Source organism: Amblyomma mixtum, chromosome 3, assembly GCF_055824585.1.
Source record: "Amblyomma mixtum isolate Tamu chromosome 3, ASM5582458v1, whole genome shotgun sequence".
Classification (NCBI taxonomy): Eukaryota; Metazoa; Arthropoda; class Arachnida; order Ixodida; family Ixodidae; genus Amblyomma; species Amblyomma mixtum.
The window spans coordinates 243,266,608-243,288,870 of record NC_143014.1 but is presented as its reverse complement, the minus strand read 5'-3'; the positions used below and the strand labels follow the sequence as shown (position 1 = coordinate 243,288,870).

The 22,263-nt window shown below is 46.8% G+C and overlaps 1 protein-coding gene across 1 annotated transcript in view; it reads left to right on the top strand.

Moving 5' to 3' along the window:
* The first annotated feature begins 206 nt into the window (after positions 1 to 206).
* The window catches only part of LOC149354199 (band 7 protein AGAP004871-like), a 700,472-nt gene continuing 678,415 nt past the window's right edge, over positions 207 to 22,263 (top strand). Inside the window, exon 1 of the mRNA XM_089583162.1 lies at positions 207 to 616. Within this exon, the coding sequence (XP_089439288.1) occupies positions 596 to 616 (21 nt within the window). The 5' untranslated portion in view covers positions 207 to 595. The remainder of the gene's footprint in view (positions 617 to 22,263) is intronic.

The window sequence follows — 22,263 nt, the reverse complement described above, 5'->3', positions numbered from 1 at the left end:
GTGCTCCGTTGTGCTGCTCGCGTCCCAGTACCCCCGCGAACTCCATACATTTCGCTCTGAATGCACGCAGTGTTCAAAAGATCCCGGGCAGACGCGAGCGCCATCCGGCGCGCGAGGCGAGAGGTCCCAGCACGCCGGCCGCGTCTCCCCCTTTCTCCCCCGCGATTGCCACCGCCTCGGCAAGCCCACTCCCGAACAGCGGCGCGCAGACCGAGGTTTCGGATCGACGGTATCCGCTCGCGTGGCTTCGGCTCGCCAGCGCCGCTGCAGCAGCACATGGACCGCTGAAGAAGGGCCGCGCGCTCCTTGGGACCCGCTTCGCCCCGTGTGCTTCGAGACAGGCACGCTTCTTCGCTCCGGCCCGGCTCCGACGTCAGCGCACGATGTGACACGGGTCATGCCCGGCAGCATGTCACGGCCGCCCCTGCTGTGTGCGACGCCGCGCCACTGTTCTTCGTTCGCTGCTGCCGCCGCCCCGGTGTTCGCGCGAGCCGTGTCATTCATTCCCGCGGCTTCCGCTGAAGTCGGTGACGAGGGAAAGTGAACGTGCCACGTCGTTCTCCTCCTTGCCGGCTATAAACCGCGCGCTGACAAGATGAATCTGGAGCCCGACGAGGTAAGGCGGCCTCCACTGGCCCCTGGTGCGCGGCCAGTGTCCGCTCCCGCATTCTCGCGCTCGCTGCTGCTGCTAGCGCTGGCGTTCCTTTTGCTTAATCTTGCACCCTGCCTCGGGGCCGACGGAAATGCAAGTTCCAAAATGCAAGTGACGCTTGCATTTCCGGAATTTGTTTTCCACCACTTCTCTTTGTCGCGTGTGGCGAGCCCCTTCACTTTCGTGCTTTGCGTCGTGCGTAAAAAGGAGGACGGATTGTGCAAACGAGAATTGAGCGGTCGTTCTCTTTCAGCCTGCGCAAAAAAAGCTGTGCACGAAGCATACAAAGAGTAAAAACAAGCGACACGGTGTAGTGTGAATGACATGGCTGTCTTTCGTCTTTCGCGGCTTTTTTCGTCAAGACCAGCTGAGTTTTCTGACAGATGGATGCTGTGGAGCGGGCTGAAGGTACTTATATTTTAAAGGATACGTGATTTTCCTGGTGATGTAATCTATAATCTATCTCCTATCTGGTAATAGTAAATAAAATAGCCAAGAAAATTATCGTCTAGTGTAAGAGAGGAAAATAAGGCAAAAAAAAAATTCCAGCTCATATTATTGTTCTTTTGCCTCATAATGTCCAATTCATCGAGGAACACGACCAAGCGCGCCTGAAGTCTAAATCTAGAAATACGTTTTGCGATGATAAGCGAATTCGCTGTCTGTACAATACGACCCTGCATTTCTCTCGCGAATGCCTCAGAGCTGAAAGAGAGGTTGTAAAAGTGGTACCAAATTCGGCGGATGTGCACCTCCAAGTCTGTAAGCAACGGCAGTGAGAACTGTCCTTCAAAGGCTGCAGGTAAGATCACCACGCGATGTTCGTGCTTCAGTCACTAGGCGGGTTTAAATAGAGGCATTCGTTCCCCACTTGATTACTGATAGTGCTCTGTAATCCAGTCCCTATTTAATAGTTAATTTACTTAAAGTACTCAGTGTTTGAACTGTGCGCTGACACTCGGCTATGTCATGCTACGATTTCGGGATTTTTTGCTCCCATTTCTCGCCAAATTTTGCCTGCTACACCGGGTGGTTTAAACATGTGTGCCGTGCGATGGCACGAAAATTAACAAGCCCATTCTCGTCCTTTCTCTGCGCCCATCAAGTGGACATCTCACACGAGCTTAATTTATGTCACCGAATAGCCGAGCTCTTACGCCCCCTCTTGGAGCCGTCTGCGAACTGCTTGGTATGTATTACGAGCTCCTGCTACACCAGTCTCGCACGGGCTCCTGCTTCGGAGGCATAGCATAGAGAAATGCTAGATCGTCCAGTCAGCATCACTGGCCAGAAAAAAAATAAAAAAGTCAATATAATAAACAGTTCCTGTAGTGAGTAGTTCAACGCGATTTGCCTTTGTAGTTAGGATACTGCTAGTTTAAGTCATAAGAAAAGGAAGGCATTGCTGTGCGACATAAAATCACTGCGAAAATTACTGTTTTTCTGCCATGGCTGTTGCTCGTTGTTTATTGCGGCTATCGCTTTGCTTTCTTTTTATTTTCTCGAGCGCACCTAAATTACCTCACTCTGTACGCACACAGCAACGGCTCCTTTAGTGTGCCTTAAAATATGCTAGATGATAATGTTGTGCACGTAAAATTGCTCGCGCGTATTCAAGGGGTATGGGTTGAAAGGCCCATGAAACGCCATAGGGCAAACAGCAGAGTTTAAGTAGAATGCGATAAAATATAAAAGTACACAGTTCCTTGAACAATACGCTCAAAGAATATTCACGCCGGCTCTTTTCCTACATTCCACATTATATCCGTGATGACGAATGACTGCAAATTTGGTCTGGTTCTTGTAAAACAACCTTGGCATCGACGTTGCTTATTACGACTTAATACGGCGTCAGCTGAGAAGGACTTGCGGCCGTTCCCATTCCTGAGGGCTACCGGATATGTTCTAATATGCTAGTAAGGTCACGAGGAAGTGCACCGGCAGCTAAATAGCCTGGCAAGCACGTTTGTGTAGCGGCGCCGAACCTTATTTGTCGCGAAGCACTTTTAGAGACCTCCGAGTTAAGCGGCTGGCAGAAAAGCGGAATAGGCCCAGCTCTCACGTGTTGACATAAATTTCCACTTGAATTTGTGCGAGACTTTAACGCAAGTGACATTGTGGTATTCTTTGGCGGCTGGATGAATGCAACATTTCTTCATTTCATGGTTCTTGTAGAGCCCTTTTGCTAACTCCTGTTCAAATGATCTAATTTAGTTTGCGATTTCACTGCTCAGCATTCAGATCGCCGCATATAGCTCCCACTGGAATCAATGCGTTTTTAACAAGCTGAGGCGGCAGTAAAAGAGAACGCATATTGGCTCGCTTTTTTTTTATCATCAGGTAAAATGCGAAAGGAGAAAAAATCCTGATTTAAGCGAAAATAGAAAACAAGCGTCAAAGTTCTCGGCCTGAAAAATTTTAACTTCTCATTTCACAATGATAATAAGCAATGGCGGCAACTAAATTGTCTGCATACTTCAGCCAGGCTGGCCGTAAAATGAACCGACTTCGTAACCTCAACAAGAAAAAACACAAAGTCGTATACCTTTCAAATGTGAAAACATCTTCATGAAACTACTGCAGCACAGCCAAGAAAATGGACGACTGCAGATCCCGATATTTCAAGCGTGCAACGTTCTGCACGTGTGTGACGCGAACTATGCACGTAAGCAAATAGATCAGCAACGCAGAGGGTGATTAGGGCCAGGCATATACCGCACGCACTTCCCGCGCTTGAAAACGTGACGACAAAAGGTAAGAGCAAGGTACAAATGTGAAGCGCAGATTTCATCCCGCCTGCGCACCGCACCTACTCATGAGCGCAGAACGGCGAGTTGCCCGTGATAAGCCCGAAGAGGGAAGACCGATGATACATCATTCGCACAACGTGTGTCGACCGAAAACTCGGCAGCCGCGGCTACATTCTTCCTTTCTTGAATTCTTGCAATTTTGCTGCGGGAACGTTGAGTATACACGCGTCTCTGCCCGCAAGCCCGGGCTGTAGTGTTCTTTCTCACCCAGCAGCTGCCGACCGCGAGCAATCACCTAGCCCTACGCTGACAGCGTATGCTATCGACGTAGTGATACTCCACCGCAGGTTAGCCTTTAGCAGCCCCTTCCGCCTGCCTCACCTTTTAATATGAAGTCTTAGAATAGGGGGCCTGCATTTTTGAAGCCCCTATCATTTTCGGATGTGTGGACCCTGTGGCAGGTAGGAGGGAGAAAGTTTAAAATAGTTGATGACCGCGCCAGTATTTTGTTAGCCGCTCGTATCGCCACATCGGCCTCAAGGCGGAATGTTTGATTAAAAACCTCGTGAATATTATTATATTTATGCCTTGACTTTTTTTTTTTTGTCCAAGAAAAGTTCGCATTTTTGAGTATATCACGCTTTCATGAATGAATGAATGAATGTTTATTGTTTCACGGATTCTTTCCGTGTAGGGGGCAAAGGTAAAGTCAAAATGCCTGACAGAGCCTCTGCGCCCCCGCAGTTCAAGGCAGCATGACGTATCATTCACACACGTATTTGCCAAACATATCTAACACACTGCAGACAGCAACGGAAAATTCAGTTATTGAGATCGCCCGTCTTCAAAGTATTACTTTTTCTTGAACATGATAAATTAACAACTTTCAAACGTCGTATCTCCACGGATCAGCGATTTCACGCCCTTGCTAAGGTTAGCAATTATTCAAGTCTATGCGCCTTTTGTATGTGAAAAGTTCGCACGTTTTCAACAAAATTTTCGTTGAATTAAAATCACACCCATTTTACTGAAAAAAATTTGCAGCGCCGAAAAAGCTGTCCTAGAGATAAATCTTCTCATTCCATTAATGTTCAACAAACATACGACACAGTGCTGCGGCGACCGCGAACCGCTAGTGAAGGAAACTGTCCCCGCTCCGACGGGCGCCGCTGTGTTCCCTCACTGTATGAGCCGAACGCGAATGGAACACCCACTGTTCTGTTTTGGGTTCTGCGCATAATTCTATGGTGGCTCCCTTTTTCAGAGGGTTCCCAAAGCAATTATATTCCTTGTTTTGATATTTTCCGTCTGTACTCCTTGGACCTAGACTTGTCATGGACGCCACATTTGCGTTCTCGCTTTCATGTAATCCGCTGCCAGTGAAAAATCATGCTTAATAAATGCGCTTGAATTGCTTATTTGACCGCAGCAGTGGCCTAGTCATTTGAGCAGCTGCCTCGTATGTAGGAGGTTCGGGGTTCGATCCCCACTGCCGTCGGGTGCCAATCAGTGATACAGTGGGTAGAAACTTTCCCCAGGCCTGGTGGTCGACTTCTGCTGGACGAAAGGCTTGGAAAATGGGTCTTCTACTCGTTTTTTTTTAGACACAAAAATAAATTGTACTAGGCTCTCTTTGGCCAAAGTCTGCCCTTACGCCAATAAAACATATGTTCACAGGGCCGAATCGAATGACATTGCTTGTTCCTGCTTCTCGCCTGGCCCAGAAAGAATGTTTCAGCACCTGTTGGACTCCAGAGCAAGAAATAATGACTGAAGTTGTTTCTGTGCGCAACATAAGTATACTAGTGAAAGCAAACTTTGATACGCTTAGGTTACTACAAGAACTGGAAAAGTGAAGGAGAAGAAAACAATCTCGAAGTCCTTGATGCAAAAAAAAAAAGGGCCAGAAAGTCAAATATGCTAGTTATAGGTGCACTTAACGACATGAATCTCAGCGTCTGAAAACCCTCATGAAGCAGCTCGCCGTCGAGAGTGTCAGCGGAAAGAGAAATATATACCTTATTCAGGGAACAATACGCTGGGTATACGCTAATCTGTGCTGCTAAAACGCCGTCAGTTTTAGTGACGTGAGCTTTTTTGTCTGGTGTTTCTTTACTCACCTTAATGCACTGCGTAAGTATTTTTTATTTTTTTTGAATCGGTGTCATAGCCATGCCGCATGGCACGACCAGTTGGACCAACAGCGGCTTGTGGGGTCGCACAATGTGCGCGAAGAGACTTTTTTTTTTCTGCAAGTGTTTAGGTGTTAGTGTTTGTTACTGTGTAAGGGGTCGCCCAATAAACGCACCGAAGCTACCGGCCTATACGCCCTTCTGCACCACACAGTGTAACATCGTCGCCGGTGTCAAACTTGGTCCATCGTACGTCGTCTCACCGCTATGCTGTAAACTGCTTCGGGGTCTCCCTTGAGCATGATCAGAAATTAGACCACGAAAGCACGTGCTCTCGTAATCGACTCTTTTTTTTTTCCGGCTGATACCAAAGCCCAAGGCGGGCGCCATATTTTATTCTTCGCAAGAAAGGTTTCTTACGCAGTGATATGTCCAGCACTGAACTGTAAGATTATTGAGGGCTAGTTGAAATTTTTATTCAAAGCGTCCTTCAGGAAAGCAAATATAAAAAAAAACGGGCCCCAGGTTATTAAGGCGTGCACTTCGCACTACGACGAATTCTTAATGCTGCTCGTGCACGGGCGAGCAGTACGGACAGAATAGTTGACCTGTTGCTCGAAAGGATAGTCTTTCTCCATTGGCTCCATTGAGGAGCGAAATAAATTATAACCCTCTGTTTCATCCACGGTTAGAACGGAAATGACGGCATAGTTTGGTGGGTAGTGCGAGTTCGCCTTCTTATTCAGAGTTTTTGGTTCTATGCACGAACTGCAAGACGGGATACCTTTTGCGCGCCTATATGAGGTCATCAGGGGTGGGGGGGGGGGGGCTCACTTTATTCTCAGGTCTCAAATATACATGGGCACGGAAGACGGGACCAAGCGGCATGAGATGCTGCCGCTGCTCGCCGCCGGAGGTGTTTTGATACCAAAGCGTGGTCTTGCTGCGCGGACGTCTTTCGAGCTTTTGCGGTTACCTTTAGTTGAGGTTATTGTCAGGGGAATGGCTATTAACTTGTTATTGACGCCCTGCTGCCCAAAACACCGTTATAATAGTTAAATTGAAAACAGTAGGTCTTATAATAGCACAGCAAAGATTGAATTATAAACGCAGACGGGTAATCAAGGTGAATAAATGAGGGAAGGAGCGTCTTAGGCCCGGGAAATTTAAAAAAGAAAAGGCTACAAAAATAAACATTCGTTCATAAAAAGTGCAAAGAAACTTGGAAATTCCGACGCATGCTGGCATATCTCTTTCTTATCTACCTGTGGGATTTAATACTGGTTATAGCGACATCACTGGTCTGAACTTAGCATCAAATCATCCTGTATGGTTTGTGCGGGATTTTTTTTTTATATGCAGTATAACAGTTTCGTTCGGAAGGCTTGCACACCTAATGAAGAGGCCAGTCTCTCACGCGCGTGGGAAAGGAATGCCGCGTTCCAGTAGAGTTTAAACAGCAGCAACTCCCAAGCGAACGAAGACGGTCCCGTGGCAGCTTTTTTCTCTGCAGTGTGGAGACGGAGCCTATGCAGCGCCACCGTGAAGACATGACTCGATAGACGACACAAACCTGGTATCAAAACTTTTCGGAATACGCGAGTCGTGAAAACACCATTTCCACACGGCCATTCCATGGACACCAAACAGAAACACGCAGCTTAAACTGTAGCACAGGACTACGGCAACGCGCTTGTCATTTTCCCACTGCGTTCCCAAGGTAAAAAAAATAATAAATTTTCTATTTTTCTTCAAGCACATGAAACAAGTATTCCAACTGCATCACGACTAAAGCCTATGTGACAAAGAACCTGGTCTTGGGTCTCTTACAGCGCCTCTGTTGTGTGGTATCATTAATTCGGTTTTTGTGCTTAATGTGCGCCGTGGCGGTCTGGCGCTGCGTGTCGTCTTCCCACTTCTGTTTCATTGATCTATACGCTGCTGGAGGTGTAGGAGAGTAATATGAGAAAATTATACACAATGAATCCTGGTGCACACCATCTTCTACTGCAGCAGATTTAGACACATATCCAACATTCTCGGGAAAAAAATTGGAAAATTGAAAAATTGTAAGACGCTGCTATGGGAATATTGAAGGTAATGGTCCATTCTTCTTATACATAGCAAAATGTTTGTTTTAAAGTGTTTCCATCGATCGCATCGAACAGTTAAGACTGCCATAGAAAACCAATGGGGAATGCTTTTGATGATAGTAAAAACGTTAGTAGAGAAAAAAATTAACGACTGCCGTCGGGTGATCTGCGGATATATTGATTTTTATAGTGAAATTTTGCATTATATGAAAAAATTGCGTTCATAAATGGTATCCCGCTCAAAAATGTTTTTGTCCAGAATGGATGGGTAACTGCGCGAAATGTTGTCGACGTATTGTTCCCGTTACTCCACTTAATTGCATTTCACTGCCTTTTCCACTTTTATTGAGATGATTTCAGTGAACATGCATATAAGAATCGTGCGTCCACGAAATGCGGCATGCTCAACGCGGCTCAAAGGTCGACGGGAATAAATTCGTTGCGAGAAAGAAAATTGTATTTCTATTGGCAGTTGGGTAAACATTTTGAAGAGCCTGCTTTAGCATCGATTAATAATAACGTGTTATCAAGTATTCAAAAAATTTCGAAGAAAATAAATCACTCGTTGACTTTAACCAACGCTAGATCGATTGAAAGAAAAATGGAAAGATAAACTTATATCAAGGAAGAATGATTTAACTTCAAGGTTTTTCGAATAAAAGGCGGCACTTCGAAGAAATCCACCAGCCAGTAAATTTGTATAAGACAAGCATGAATTAATGAACTTTACTTCGTTTGTAGTTTCCAAGGTACTCTAAACTAGACTGATGCAAGCGCGTCCGCGCAAGACAACCCGTATTAATTAAAGATCTTGGGCTCAGTACCTTTAGATCTAACGCATGCCTCGAAAAAAAGTGCGTTTACAAAGGAGAAAACTCATTTATTAATTACAGCTCTTCAACGTGCAGTTCATGATCTCCTCATAGTTGTAATTTCATTGCTTGCCGTAATATTACAAAACGACCAAGACCAAAGTTTGGTAGCAATCTCGGTCCCATATTGAAATGTTCTGACGGTAACCTTCCACTGAAGGGTCACTGAATAGAAACAGTTCCCTCAGGACTGATTATTCGCTATTCCGGAATATTAGCTACGCTTTTCTGTTCAGATGCGTCCCACAAGCCACCAAACTAATGAAGTGACTGGATAGGCATTGAGGTCTCTACTTTATCTTGACAGGAGTAACGATAAATGTGCTCGAAACGATAAAGTTAAGGTAAGAGAAAGTTTTTAAATGATCAGTGCAGTTGACAAAGATAACAATCTTGCGAACAGTAGGAGAAACTTGGGTACAATGCGGTGAGTCAGTTGAATTTTCAAGTTCCGATCTATGTACTACTAAGAGAACACCTTGGATCTAGGATTTAACTTAAGCTAGAGCAATGTGCTAATTACGCGAGATTTCGGCGGTTTCAGCTCATTTTGCTATGATTTGGCGCAGATGTCAATGTAGAATATAACGGGAACCTTGTAGGCATGGCATCTAGAGCGGGGCTTAAGTACGATAACAAATCCACGCACAATAACTGTAACGGCATGCTTACTGTTTCGCTTAAACACCGACCTCTAGAGAGCTGACAGCCAGCAATGTGGAGAGTGGTTTGATGTGTTTGCCTATACCCTGCAATCATGGCCACTAGCCGTGATTTTAGAGCCCGCATTATTCAATTGGAACGCCGCGCTCGATTTCCAGTGCGGGTAAAAATTTTCTTAGTGTTTTCTGCGACTTAAATGTCTTCTTTTAGCCATCTAACTAATAGGGGGCCAGTTGCGTGGAGCGACTGCAGAGGGCAACACTCGCGTGCTTAGAGCTTCACCCTTGAGCCAAGCTAACTATTTATTATGCAAATGAGGTATTTGTGAAGTGACAGCACGTCATTGCATTGCGAATTTCTCATAATAGGCACCGCCTTTTTGACACTGCTGAAGTAACGCAGAAAGTGTTGTGCAATCAAGCTGTCCCTTATAGAAAAGTATGCCACAGCCATGGCTACGGAACGAAACTTTCTTCTGAACAGGATGCTTGCACATACAGTTGCTAAAAGGCAATAATAATAACCCTCGTCACCACCAGGTAGCGTTCAATGCAATGCATAGGCCTTCCCCGGAGATCTTCATTTCTCTCTATCCTGCGCCAGCTGCCTTGACCGCACAACCTCAGCACAGTTCCTACTTTTGTCACTATCAACCACTTCCTGCAATTTTTTATGCCGAATGGCATCCTATCTGCTTCCCTCTAAGAGGCCAGCAGTGATCCATTTGCTTTATTACAACCTCCACTTTAATGCGCAGAAAGACGTAGCTCCCTTGTCTGATTTTACACAGCAGACACGCAGAATTACTATAGCAGTTCCCTGCGGGTTGAGTATATATCTAACCTCTTTATAGGCACTGCTTCACCCAATTGCTCTTTTTCATTTTCTATTCGTTGCAGTATAAGCCAAAAACTATGGTAGTAAAAATGAGAACGCTTGTGGATATTTTTCATTGCTTCTTGATGGCCACCAAATAGAAACATTGTGAGCAGAATGTCATATGGTGACTCGGCGAAAGAAAGCTTGAGTTAACAGACAGGCAAGGTACATCAGTTGCTATCTAAAGAAACAGCTTTTATTCGATACAAAACCTCGAACAATGCGCCTTCATCCTTCCGCTCACAGAAACTCTTGGGGAGTGAAGGCGCGACAAACACTTTGGGGCGAATTTTCTTGCGCCGAGAAACGAGTCCTTTGTTCAGGATCTGGTGGTGACAGACGAGGTGCGCCCGACGTCCGATAAAGGCCTCGCCAGCAAGCGGGTGGAGGTCGTGACACAAAACAGCTCTGGTCACTTAAAGCGAAGTCGCCCATGTGGGAAGAGACTACCGTTACGATCGCGTTCTCTTAGGCGCTTTTTTTTTTAATGCTGGGCAACGCACAGTTGCCGGTCGGCTGTACTATCAGGAATAAGTGAAACACGACTGGCAGAATTTCAACGGGAAAGCAAATCTAAAAAAAAAATTAACCGAAGGAGAAGACACAGTGCAGTTATAATGACATCAGGAGAGGTAATCACACTTTCACAGTAATAAATAAACACGGAATTGTTTAATTTTCCTTAAATGAAATCTTTCTATTGTGCTGTTCACGTCTGAAGCGTCCCATCTGTATTTCATTTAGTCCCGATATTACATTTTACAGCGATATTCAACCGAACTCTAGCCGGCCACCTATGAGACGAGGGCTGAAAATTTGCACTTATTGTAGGCAGAACCGCAATTGCTGGCCTGCACTATTAGAGGCGCAACATATAAATGCCGCAATTAGGCACTTAGAGAGAATGAAAGACGTCGATGCTAGACAATAACAGCGGGCTAGTTAAGCAGCAACATAACGGCTGTGTTTAACCTTCACTCGACGTGCAACCGAAACTTTTTCGAGATATTCCTTATTTCCCTGCAGCTGGCTGTGTTGCGGAGCCTGAAGTGTACTTCCCTACCGATCGATTATCGTGTGCTTGTGGACACCCTGGAATGTCATGTGCTTGCGACTGAAGGCTTCACATCGAAGGCGCAGTACAGGAGCGCCTGGGCAGTGGCTGTTCTGCGCATCATTTCAGACGGGCTCTGGTGTTAGCGCACTAGTCTGACGCTTACAGCTGTCGTGTAGTCCCTATTTTCTGCGACTCGGCGCGCCCCGTCTACGCGAATCACGCGTGCAAAAAATCCGTCGACTCCACAGAGTTGGCGCTTCTGTTGCATTTCTTCCTTTATGCTCCATGGCGTGCACAGCAGCTTAGAACGAAATCGAGAAAGTGGCCGCGACCTCCACTTTCAGTCTCCCGAATCGCTTATACAAACCAGCACCGTGGTCTCGCACCGCCGACTTTATTGACTAATGGCAGAACCGTTTGTTTTCGAAGAAACTGCCTTCCCCACATGGCGGCACTTATTGCAATCTCAGATAAGTGTTTCGCCCTCACAGAGTGCTACTACCCTGCCATTCATTTACCGCGTCGGTGCTAAGCGAGCGGCCTGTCGTCACTTGCACAGGCCGCATAGCAGTCAGCGACCACGTTTGATTCACTGGCAGTTGGCGGACGCACGGGAGTGGCAACGCAGCTGTGACTTCGAAGGACTAACTGTACGCCTCCATATTTTGAAGGGGACAACTGTAGCCACGCCAGTGCTGTATATTCGGTCGCGCGTTTAAGCGAAATGTGCTCGGCAGTGCGGCAACTTGGGAGTCTCCGCCGCTGTTCTCAGTGCTGAGTGAGTCACGTACCCACGAAGAAGTAGATGGTATCCCGAAGTCGAGCAACGCATTGCAATTGGCATTATTTAAAAATGCAAGCACTATTTGGCTCTTTTGGCGTCCGCACGCTGTTCCGCGAAGAGCTCGCGCGGAACGCCGGGATTCAGACATTGGCCGCGGCGTAGGCAAATCAGACGTGAGAGAAACAGTGCACAGCAGAGGAAGATAAACGGAAAACAGACAGACAAGACGCGAGTATATTAAAAGGGTACTGTTCCTCATAAATCGTCGAGGAGACAGATGTAGACCATTTATTCTTGAAGTCGGCAGGGAAACGATATGCGACCATTTCCCCGCAGAACTGCTCCCCAGGTACAAATCAGGAAAAAAAAAGACTAAAATACTTAATATGATTCCTACAATACGCACCCGTGTGAGAGGAACAAAAAAAAACGAAAAAAAATATATCTGAAATCCTCCGTAACATATACGTGCCTATCATAGCCTGCTGACGATGTGATTCAGGAGGCTTAGAACGTCTTGCCCTCGTTTATGGGTGAAGGAATGAAAATGAAGCGTAAAGCATTCTTTTCAAATGCAGTGTCATTCGCCGTGGCTGCTACTTCCTTCTGAAGTTCTGCGCTCCCGCAACGCTAGCCTGCTGTTGTTGTGGCGAGCGCTTGGTTTTGCTGTTTAATTTTACTCTTTCTGTACCTTTAAGCCTGGGTAACAAAATGAAAGCGGGGTTGACGCTGGGACTCCTATGTTAACGCTGGAACTCCTATGATTCACGACACATTCTTGAAAACAGCCATCGGAGGACAAACAACGTTATCGTCGATACACAACCTCTCCGCTCTTAAAAGAAGGCAGCTGACGATTCTCCCACACACAAAGAACAGAGCTATTGTGAGGCAAAATTGTAAAAGAAAATAAAAATTATGAAGGAACGAGAATATTTTGTTCCGGGAACACATCGCTGTATGAGCGCATTTCGAATTCTGCGCTCTTTCGGAGGAAAAACGCTTTGTACGCGACGAACAGACCACGCTTACTGAACCTGAAACGGCCAGGCTTCAGAAAGCGCGCAGCGCCATATATCTTAGCGAGAAGTCGAAATTTGTTCTCCCAACTCCGAGCAACCGTAAGGCAGAGAAGGCCCGTGAGCGCCAAGACAGGTTCGAATTTGCTTTATCGAATGATATTGAGAACCCTAGGAGAATGAAATTGGCTCCCACTTCTTATGGCCGCGGATCGCTCTCGGACGGAATCGATGTTCGATTCAACGGCATTCTGCCATGCGACCCCGTCGAAACAACGCCCGTTGTTTCGAAGCTCTCCAAGACCGGCGTGTCGACCGGCACGTAGCGCTACCCGCCTCCTTACTTTGCGGCAAGGCGCTGGGCGCGAAAGAAAGGAAAAACAGCAATACCAACTTTAGATGTATAGGAATCCTCTGTCGTGTTGTCCTTTTCACATTCTTGGCTTAAAACTTCATGGCTCTCTCTGCTACTGCTCTTGTAAGGCCCAGCGCATTGCAGAAAACAATATCTTTTAATCAATTACCAACTTTTTGCCCAGAAAATCAGGTCGTCGCGCACTTCAGCGCGCTCTTAAAACCGCGTCTCGTAAGGACAATCTAGCTTTTAACGAAATATTGGAAGTGTGCACCCAGAAAAATGAATCTGACCGCAAAACTTGAGAGCTGAAAACAAGCCTCTTTGACCATGCTCTTGGAGAGAAAGCGTAACTTTGTACCGAAAACTGCATGGATATCAGAAAAATCGGCCTTCCTGACAGCCGCCAGATCGACTTCATTAAAACCAAAGCGTCATCGAGTCAGCTGCAAATTTGGTTTCATTGTTGGTTGCATGAAAATGCGCTTCATTGTCGTTAACTTAGACGACGGCTTTTGGTCTATCAGCTTTTGTGATCTGAGAAGGTACGGTTCTAAAGGACAAGGAATTATCGGCGTTTAAGTGCGTTGTATGGATTCACTTTGACTATTGCGTATCGTGTAGACAAACGAGGCTCATACAACTGTTCTCAGTCAAATTTTGGGTTCTACGGCTTTGCACACACCCTTTTTACAAGAGAAAAAAAAAACACAGCGCTGAAACGAAAAGCTATCGGGTTCCTGGCACGCACTTGCCATTAAAGAACTTTCAAGGCTCCTCGGAAAAATGCGTAGGCGCCGCTCGTTTTCTGAGAACGTAGAGAATCTATGCTCATAAATTCTATTTACAGCTGTTGTTTCTCTTTATATGCAAAAAATAAATTCTTTAAAAGCTGCAGCACTTTACTGCAGTGCACAAGGAAGAGTCAGTTTTGCTGGTGGTTACGTTGATAATGTTTTGGCAAGGTGCGATTATGGTCTTGTTTGTTTTAGAAGGGTTTTGGTCGACAGTCGCATCATATTCTATAGAGGCGCTTCGTTTAGCGACAAACGTGGTTTAAAATATTGAGTGCAACATTTCCGAGACAGCTAACAAAGGAAAGCAAACTGAAACTTAATCTGTGCACCTAGCTGCGCCCAATAGAGTGCTTCGTGTGACAGCTCCTTAAGCGAGACGTCTAGGAAAAGCCCCGAGGCATTGGTCCACACTTTTGGCTGACGCTGAAGGCTGTTGGAACAAGAACAATTCCAGGCAAAAACAAAGCCTGATAGGCACGGAAGAAACATGTGCGGTTCGTTAAAGGTATTTGTGTGAGCGCCGTTTGGACCGTAAGTAAAAACGATGTTCTGCGTCGACCTCTAAAGGAGGCTCTAGATTTGAGTCCTCGCTGCGAGAACGTGCATGAGCGGAAATATGTGTTGCGGTGGGTCTTCTCGATGGCGCGGAGGCTGTGGGGCTTTATACAAATCAGCAATTAATTGTTTTTCGGAACAAAACACGGAAAATTGCATGGCACTAATTGATGTTCTTTTTTTTTTTGCCACCGCTCATTTGCTTTTCTCTTTTTGAGACGTCGTTCGAAACTGAAACAAAGAGCGAAACAGCGCGCGTGTGTCGGAGCTGTCCCACGCCGACGCGGAGACTCGCAAAAGCCTCAGCAGTGCATGGAGCTCGGCTTTGTGTGCACTATTATCGGAGTGTCGCCGTGGTTGCGCCATATTTCGGTGCGAACGAGGGCAATCACCCCGTTTCCATCGCCAGGACGCATTGCTTTGTGTTCAGAGGAAAAAAAAAAAAAAATTGCCGCCGCGTTTACTCGATTTTTTCTTTGTTTCTTCTAACCTCTGGAAATGCTGTCAATTTTTGTTGATTTTTCAGACAAAACACGGTGAGTGTTGTTTCCCGTCTCTGACGACCGTCAGGAACGCCTCTCCCAAATCGTAACATACTTTGGCGACACTTCGGTTTTCTTCAGGAACACGGTAGACGTAGGCAAAATGGTTACTTATAATAGACGGATCGCGTGAGTAGAGAATCGAACAGCGAAATCAAACAAGCTGCTCGTGGCAGCGTAGTGAAGAGCTGCTGATTAATTTCAACGATCTGGGATTAGTTAACGTTAACTGATATCGAACGAAAATCAGAAGCTTCGAAGTACGAAGATCGAAGTACGAAGTACGAAGAAGATCGAAGTACGGCCGCCGTGACATGAATAAATCGGTCACACAAAGAGTTTACTGTAACCACAATAATAGATGAGCAACTATGCCTAATATACCACAACCTCAGCAAAATGGGAGGATCAGCGTTGGGGCAACAGAAAAGAACAACGATAAAATAATTGTGACCGATCGATAAAAAAGTGTGCAAGAAGAAAGAGATTATAATGGGAAAGTGCGGTGAGCTGTGCATAAGTCGCCTTACGCAATGCACAGCTCTTGCACTACGCGACGGGTCGAAAGCTTGGTTGCGACAACGAGAGCACTATTTTATCGATAACACTGTCCTGCTGTGGTTTCTTGGAAATCGCTTACGCGATAGCATGCTTCTTTCCGTGCTCCTGCTTCAGAAAAATAAAGCGATAGTATTAAACTAAGCGCGTTTAGTTTAATAGCTACCCTCGTTCAGTAAACGAAGTCCCCAACCGCCCTCTTGCGCCCCCACCCAGGCGTTTTTTTTTCCTGTTCAAAAAACGCCGATTTGTGTTTCGGTACCAGCGAAAGCACCAGTCTTGAATCACTCGCGAAAGACAAAAATAAGCTGGCGCCGCTGTCAGAAGGAATTACGAACATCATGCGGAGGGTGGTACAACAGCGCGAAGAAGTGGTATAGTGCAGCGAAATTTTCGCGCCATGCGACGGGAAACAAAACAGCAACCAAGAAAGGCCCCGTGCGAGTAGGCGCCGACTATCGAGAACGAAAGACGATGGGCAGGAGGGAGCGTGAGGCGAAAACGTGGGAAATTGTAAAGCGCCAAGCTTACGTGACTATATCCACGCCTCCTTCAATGAACGGCCCGCGAGATCATGTTCCGCGCGGGCCCACGAGCGGGGAAGGGGTCGTTTGGCGTTTCACCCGAGAGCTGGGGCAAACGACGCGAGAAACTGAGTGCCCCGAGAAATCCGACCATCGGCCCAAACGGAACGGCACCGCCTCTGCGAGGCGCAAAACTGTTTTGGCTCCGCGCCGGGAGGCGCTGCCGGCACCGGCGGGAGGGGGGGGAGCTAGCTTTGGAGGAGCCGCGTACGCCCGACAAAGGGAGTAAAAGCCGGGAGACACTGGCTGACGCGCGCGCGCGAAAGCAAGAAGAACCGTTTCGGTGGAAAACCGGGGATACTCTCTCTTTTTCTGCTCCCTCTCGCTCTTTCTTGCCGACAAGCTCAAGAAAAGCGCAAGGTCCACAGCAGGAATCACGTTCGTCGCAACGCCCTTCCAGCGAAGACCGAAAATCTGTGAACACTGGGAAGAAGCGAGGGCAAAAATGAAAAGCAAGATGCAAGAAAGCAGCAGCCGCAGCGCGCGAGTTGCACAGATAGAGAAGGCCATCAACAAATGCAGAAAATGCTGCGTTCGGAGACTGCTATAACCGTCCCTCTTTCTAGAAAGAAAAAAGAAAGAGAGAGAGAAAGAAAGAAAGAAACCGAAGCGTCGCAAGCTGTGGAACGGGTTAAAGAACAGAGAGGAAGAAAGAGATAAACGCTCGTGCTCTGTCGTTTCTTGTCGGTCACGTTGCGTCGCAGTCCAGATGAGCGGTGAAAGCTGGCGTAAAGGCCACGCGGCTGGTCCCGGTTGCATACAACGTAAGCTGTACGTGCTGCTGGCTCATTTGAACGGCCGGCGTAGACCGCGAGGGCCGGGCCGACGAAGGAAAACTCTTTGGAACGTGTTTCGCACCTCAAGCGACGCGCGAGGCCTTCAAACGGGACGCCAGTGCTTCTTGTGTGCTCGCGCAGCCGGGAGGGCGACCTACAAGACTATTGGAACAGAAACAAAGACGCCGCGGTCAGCTGGAACGTTCAACACAAAAACGGGGTGCCGAGAAGCCGACTTTTTTCTTCGGCGTATGTTTCGGTGCTCGCGAAACGCCGACCCGCGCATTTTGCAGTAGAACAAAGGCGGCTTTCCAATATGACTCAGATGAAATCCCATCCATTGTTGGCTTTCCTTCTGGAATTTAAATACGGATTTGTTCTGGAGCACTATAGATGAGGGTGAAGCTAGAGCAAGAGCTCAGACTGTGTTTCCGATTTTACGGAGTTAAAATATTCGTTTCTTTTCAGTGCGCACACTCAAGGTAAAATTTATTCATGCTTCTCGAATCCTACTTTTCCTCTGAGATCTACAGAGTATTGAGCGTCCCCTTAACAATATGCAGCGATGTAACGATGTAAAATAGCTTGCGTACTCGGGATACAAACGGCTTGAAAAGCAGGAGAAGATAGCAGACGAAGTCAAGCCAGATGTCGCATCAGAGAACGGACCGAGTCTTCCGAGAAGGAACAAACTAGGCCAACTGCGCACTTTACGTGCCTAAAGCCTCTGTCAGAAACATGCAGCCGACTGAGCTTACTTCTAAGCTGTGCAAGGGAACTTGTTTCGCATTTCCAACGTTCAAGACTTTCAAAGCTAAGAACTGTCTTCCTCGCCTTTCCAGAGCTTAGCAGTTCTAAGGGAAAGAGAGGCTTCAAGAACCCCGCTACGTGGTCTTGGAAGAGACAAACGATACTTTTGATAAAAGGGTGGACAACGTGGCTTTATTTTCGGTGTACTCGCATTGCGCCGGTTATTATATTGTTACCAGACAGGCTGTGACATCCACACATAAAGTTTGCTTGTAAACTGTTCTTGAAACGATTTTTCTTCTTTTCCGTATCGACCGTGCCGATGCGCATTTGTTACTTCGATGGGGGTAGGCTTTGTTTAGCGTCTCAAAACTGCGTATGTTCTATGAGAGACCTCGTAATAGAGAGATTCGGATTGATTTCCACCACCTGGAGTTCACTGACGTGCACTGAGATCACACAGCGCAAAGACGCTTTAATTTCTCCTCTGTCGAAATGCGGTCGCCGCGGCCGCGATTCCATCCTGCGTTCTTGCGACCTAAACATATTTGACGTGCGCCGGACATTGTATAGCAGACGGGCGTTTTTGCATTTCACCTATGTCTCAATGCCGCCCCCTCCGCGGCCAGGTTTCGGCCCTGCGACCTAGAGCTTAGCAGCCGAACGCTCTAGTCATTGTGTTACCATGGCGGGTACGTTATCAATGTACGAAAAAAGGGGAAAAAATTTGAAGTTGGCCTGGCTCTTTGTCATCCGATTACATACTCTGTGGCGAAAACAAGAAGGGAATTTTGCGTCATCCGAGGAAATGGGATAAAAACCCACTAAACAAAGACCGACCTACTATTTCAAACAATATGGCACACTTTCGAGGACAAAGCCAATGACAGCGGGATAACAGGCAAAAAGAAGGTATATCTGAGAATACTGCAATTATTTTTGTAAGAACATTCTAGCGCGGAACCTTTCAGGCAATATTTCTTTTTGATGATCGAAAGCTGTTACCAGAAATATATTCTTGAAGCGTTAAGGTGCCTAACGTTGGGTTGTTTATAAACGAACCAAGCGTCAGAATGCTCTCCCTCATTCGAGCCACTCAAACAGGTACGGTGAAGCGACATGTTCCACTGTGACGGCTGAATTTGAAGGATTGTTTTAGTAATATGGCTTGCTTTCTTATTGGGCGGATGATAACTGGCCACATATATATTTTTTCTTTGACTCCTGCCTCACATACAATGATTACGAAATGATACAGGAATTATCATTTGTGTCTTACTTACTTCCCTCTCTTTCTCCTCCTTAAAAATTTCTGAAATTGCAAGCCGCTACTAAACTGGACAATTTCACCTCTGGCGTCACCGTTTTTCTCTTGTTCTTGAGTTTTAAACTAAAAAATTACCTGTTTTTCATTGCGTTGTCATTTTCCAGTAAGCGTCTCCTAGATCTACATTTATATTTGCTTTTCTTGAGGATGATCTAGTTGCCTTTTTACTCTGAGCCTGCGCATTGGCAAGGATTCATAAAAGTAGTTGCATCGAGTGCGCAACGTTTATCTATTCCTTCCCTGTTGTAAAGTCGGTGCGTTCAATTTGAACTGTGCTAGCATCGAAACACGTTGCATGAAAATGTGTTTCAGAGAAAAAGCTCTACTTCACGTCCAAAGCTACAAAAGCGGTTTCGTCGCTGGAGCCTGAACTAAACAAATAATAAATTAATTAAATATTGCCGCGACCGGGTTTGGAACCCGCGGTGGCGCGAATAGATCAGCTTTGCTGGCCACAAACAACTCTCCTCCTCGGATGGCACTGACTGGAGGAGAATACAAACGAACACATATCCAAGTCTTAACATTTTACACAAGGTCAGACCCACACAATACCCAAGCTACTGTCCTTGGTGCGGAGCAAGCCCCACGCTCTACCATACATGCTGGGAATGCCGAGACAAACCGGACGAAAAGTTAACAGTGCCATACCCGACACACGAGCAGTGGGAGGAGGCCCTGACCAGCAAGACTGCATCATCCAGCTAGTCCGGAAGTCAGCTGCCGCCAGCGGAGCCCTGGAATAGGGGCCCCGACCATCCGGCTCCTGCGAATTACTCTATTCTAAATAAAAGTTTTCTCTCTCTCTTGCTGGTCAGTGCACGAGAGCACTATGCTTTCGCCGCAGCCGACCACGCCTCGTGTTAAACTGTAGCGCACTCTCACGCTGCGCATTGTCGTCTCCATCAACTTCCATCTGTGGCGCGAACAGATCAGATCAGCTTAACCTCGATCAAAGATTAAACTAAGTCTAATATCGTCCCCAGCCGTGCCGCGACCAAGCAAAGCAAAAAAATTAGGCAACCTGGCTTAACACATGCTTTTGCATGTCTACCCGGTTTAAATACGTTAAACCCCTGTCAATATTTTTATTACTGTTTCCAGCTTTCTGGGAGGAGCTTTCACAAGGTGACCGTACAGTGGTGAGCAGCCTTGTCTAGAGCGCTTGAGCAGTGCGCACTTGGTAACAAAAACCGAAATTAGAGAGCAGCCCCTCATTACAGGGCAAAATTTTCGTGCCTGCTTTGTTTACGAGGCTATCTGGCGCTACTTCCGTGCAAGCGTTGCAGCTGGACCCTAGAGGCTGCCACAAAATCTGGATTTGTTTGCAAGGAAGTGCACCGCCCGAGCGCTCTAGACAAGGCTGCTCACCACTGTACGATATCTTGATGCTAAAGCACAATGTTTCACTCCACCACACGGAGTGCCAGCTAGGATCATCCACGAAATGTTGACGTAAGAAAAACATTCTGGGGCAGTGTCGGGTGGCCCAAACCTGGTTAAGGGCCAGTGAAATTAGGCGATGAATGCCATTATTAAGAACTGCATATGTGATCATATGGTGCTCAAGGTTTGCTTGATATGTATCCTAGCTCAAGCCTCATATGTGTTCGGCTGGTTATGAACTGCAGAGTCAAACGATTGCTGACTTCGAGGCACTACCTAGCAGGCACGCAGTGACATTATACATTAGATATATGTAATAGGCTCGCATTCTTTTTCGCCGTTTCAGTAACGCTATGACCATTCCCAGCTTGGAGTGGTTGATCTCTTCAATAAAAAGGCTCTGACGGCGTTACAGCCCATTATTATGCGTAAAAATGACAATTACGATATTCGGTAATGAGAATTTTGAGCGCAGAATGTGGGGGTGCTTTCATTTCGCGATATACTAAGCACCACTCTCGAAGCACCGCCCTTGACTAGGACTCCTTGCCGGCCCGTCGCTTCAAGAGCGCGGCGCCAACGCCGCCGAGACCCTCTTCGAGTGGCGCATTTCGAAGCAGTCACCGCGTACGGGGCGTGCCACATTCCTCCGCTCTCGCCATACTCTCCTTCTTGCCCGGTAACCCTCCTTCCACGGAGGTTACCACCCTCCACTGGTAGAATCTTGCAGGAGGTTACTACTAAGGGCTGTTCAATATATTTTGCCTCCTCGTCTGTAATTTGTTTAGTAATTGGTGTAAATGAAAGATCTTAAAATCAGAAGAAAGCTTGAAATGTTTTCTTTGGGTGAACCAATTCATTTTTTGACGCACTCCCCATCGATGTTGACGCACTTCCGCCATCCATGCACTAGTACTTGCATGCAGTCAAAGGAGAATGAGACCGGCCGGTGACGACGCCAACTACGCACTGCAGTGACGACCTCTTCGTCGGACGCAAAGCACCTGTCCTTCAAATGTTCCTTTAGCTACGCGTAGGAACAGGCAGAAGTCAAATGGCGCTAGGTCCGGACTCTACAGTGGGTGGAGCATAACCTTCCTGAAGAGAAGCTTCTCCAAAGCGGCGGTTGTCTCGCGACTTGCGCGCGGCCGAGCGTTGCCATGTTGAATGATCGGCACCTTCTTCTGCGGAAGAACTATGTGCAGACGTGCACGCAACTTCTACAGCTTCTGCACATAGCGTGCTGTGTTGACAGTTACGCCACGTTCCAGAAAGCAAATCAAAACCACACCATCACTTTCTCAAAAGATGGTGACCATGAGTTTATCAGCTGATGGCTGCGTCATGAACTTCTTGGAAGGGGAGGAGCTAGGATGTCTGTACTGCATGCTCTGGCTTTTGGTCTCTGGATCGTAGTGATGACCAAATGAGTGATCAGCAGTGACGATTTCAATGAGGAACGCATTCCTCCCTTCTTCGTAACGCGCTAAATTTTGCTGGTAACGTCCAGTCGGGCCTGTTTCACTCGACTCTCGGCTTACAGAGAGCACAACACATATGAACTGAAGGAGTGTACGATGGGGGGCTAGTTGGTAATCCATGAACTAAGAACGAAAACCACGCAAAGGACGATACACAGGGAAGAAGTAGACAGGACGAGCGCGGTCTGTCTACTTCTTCCCTGTGTATCGTCCTTTGCGTGGTTTTCGTTCTTAAAACACATATCTAGAAC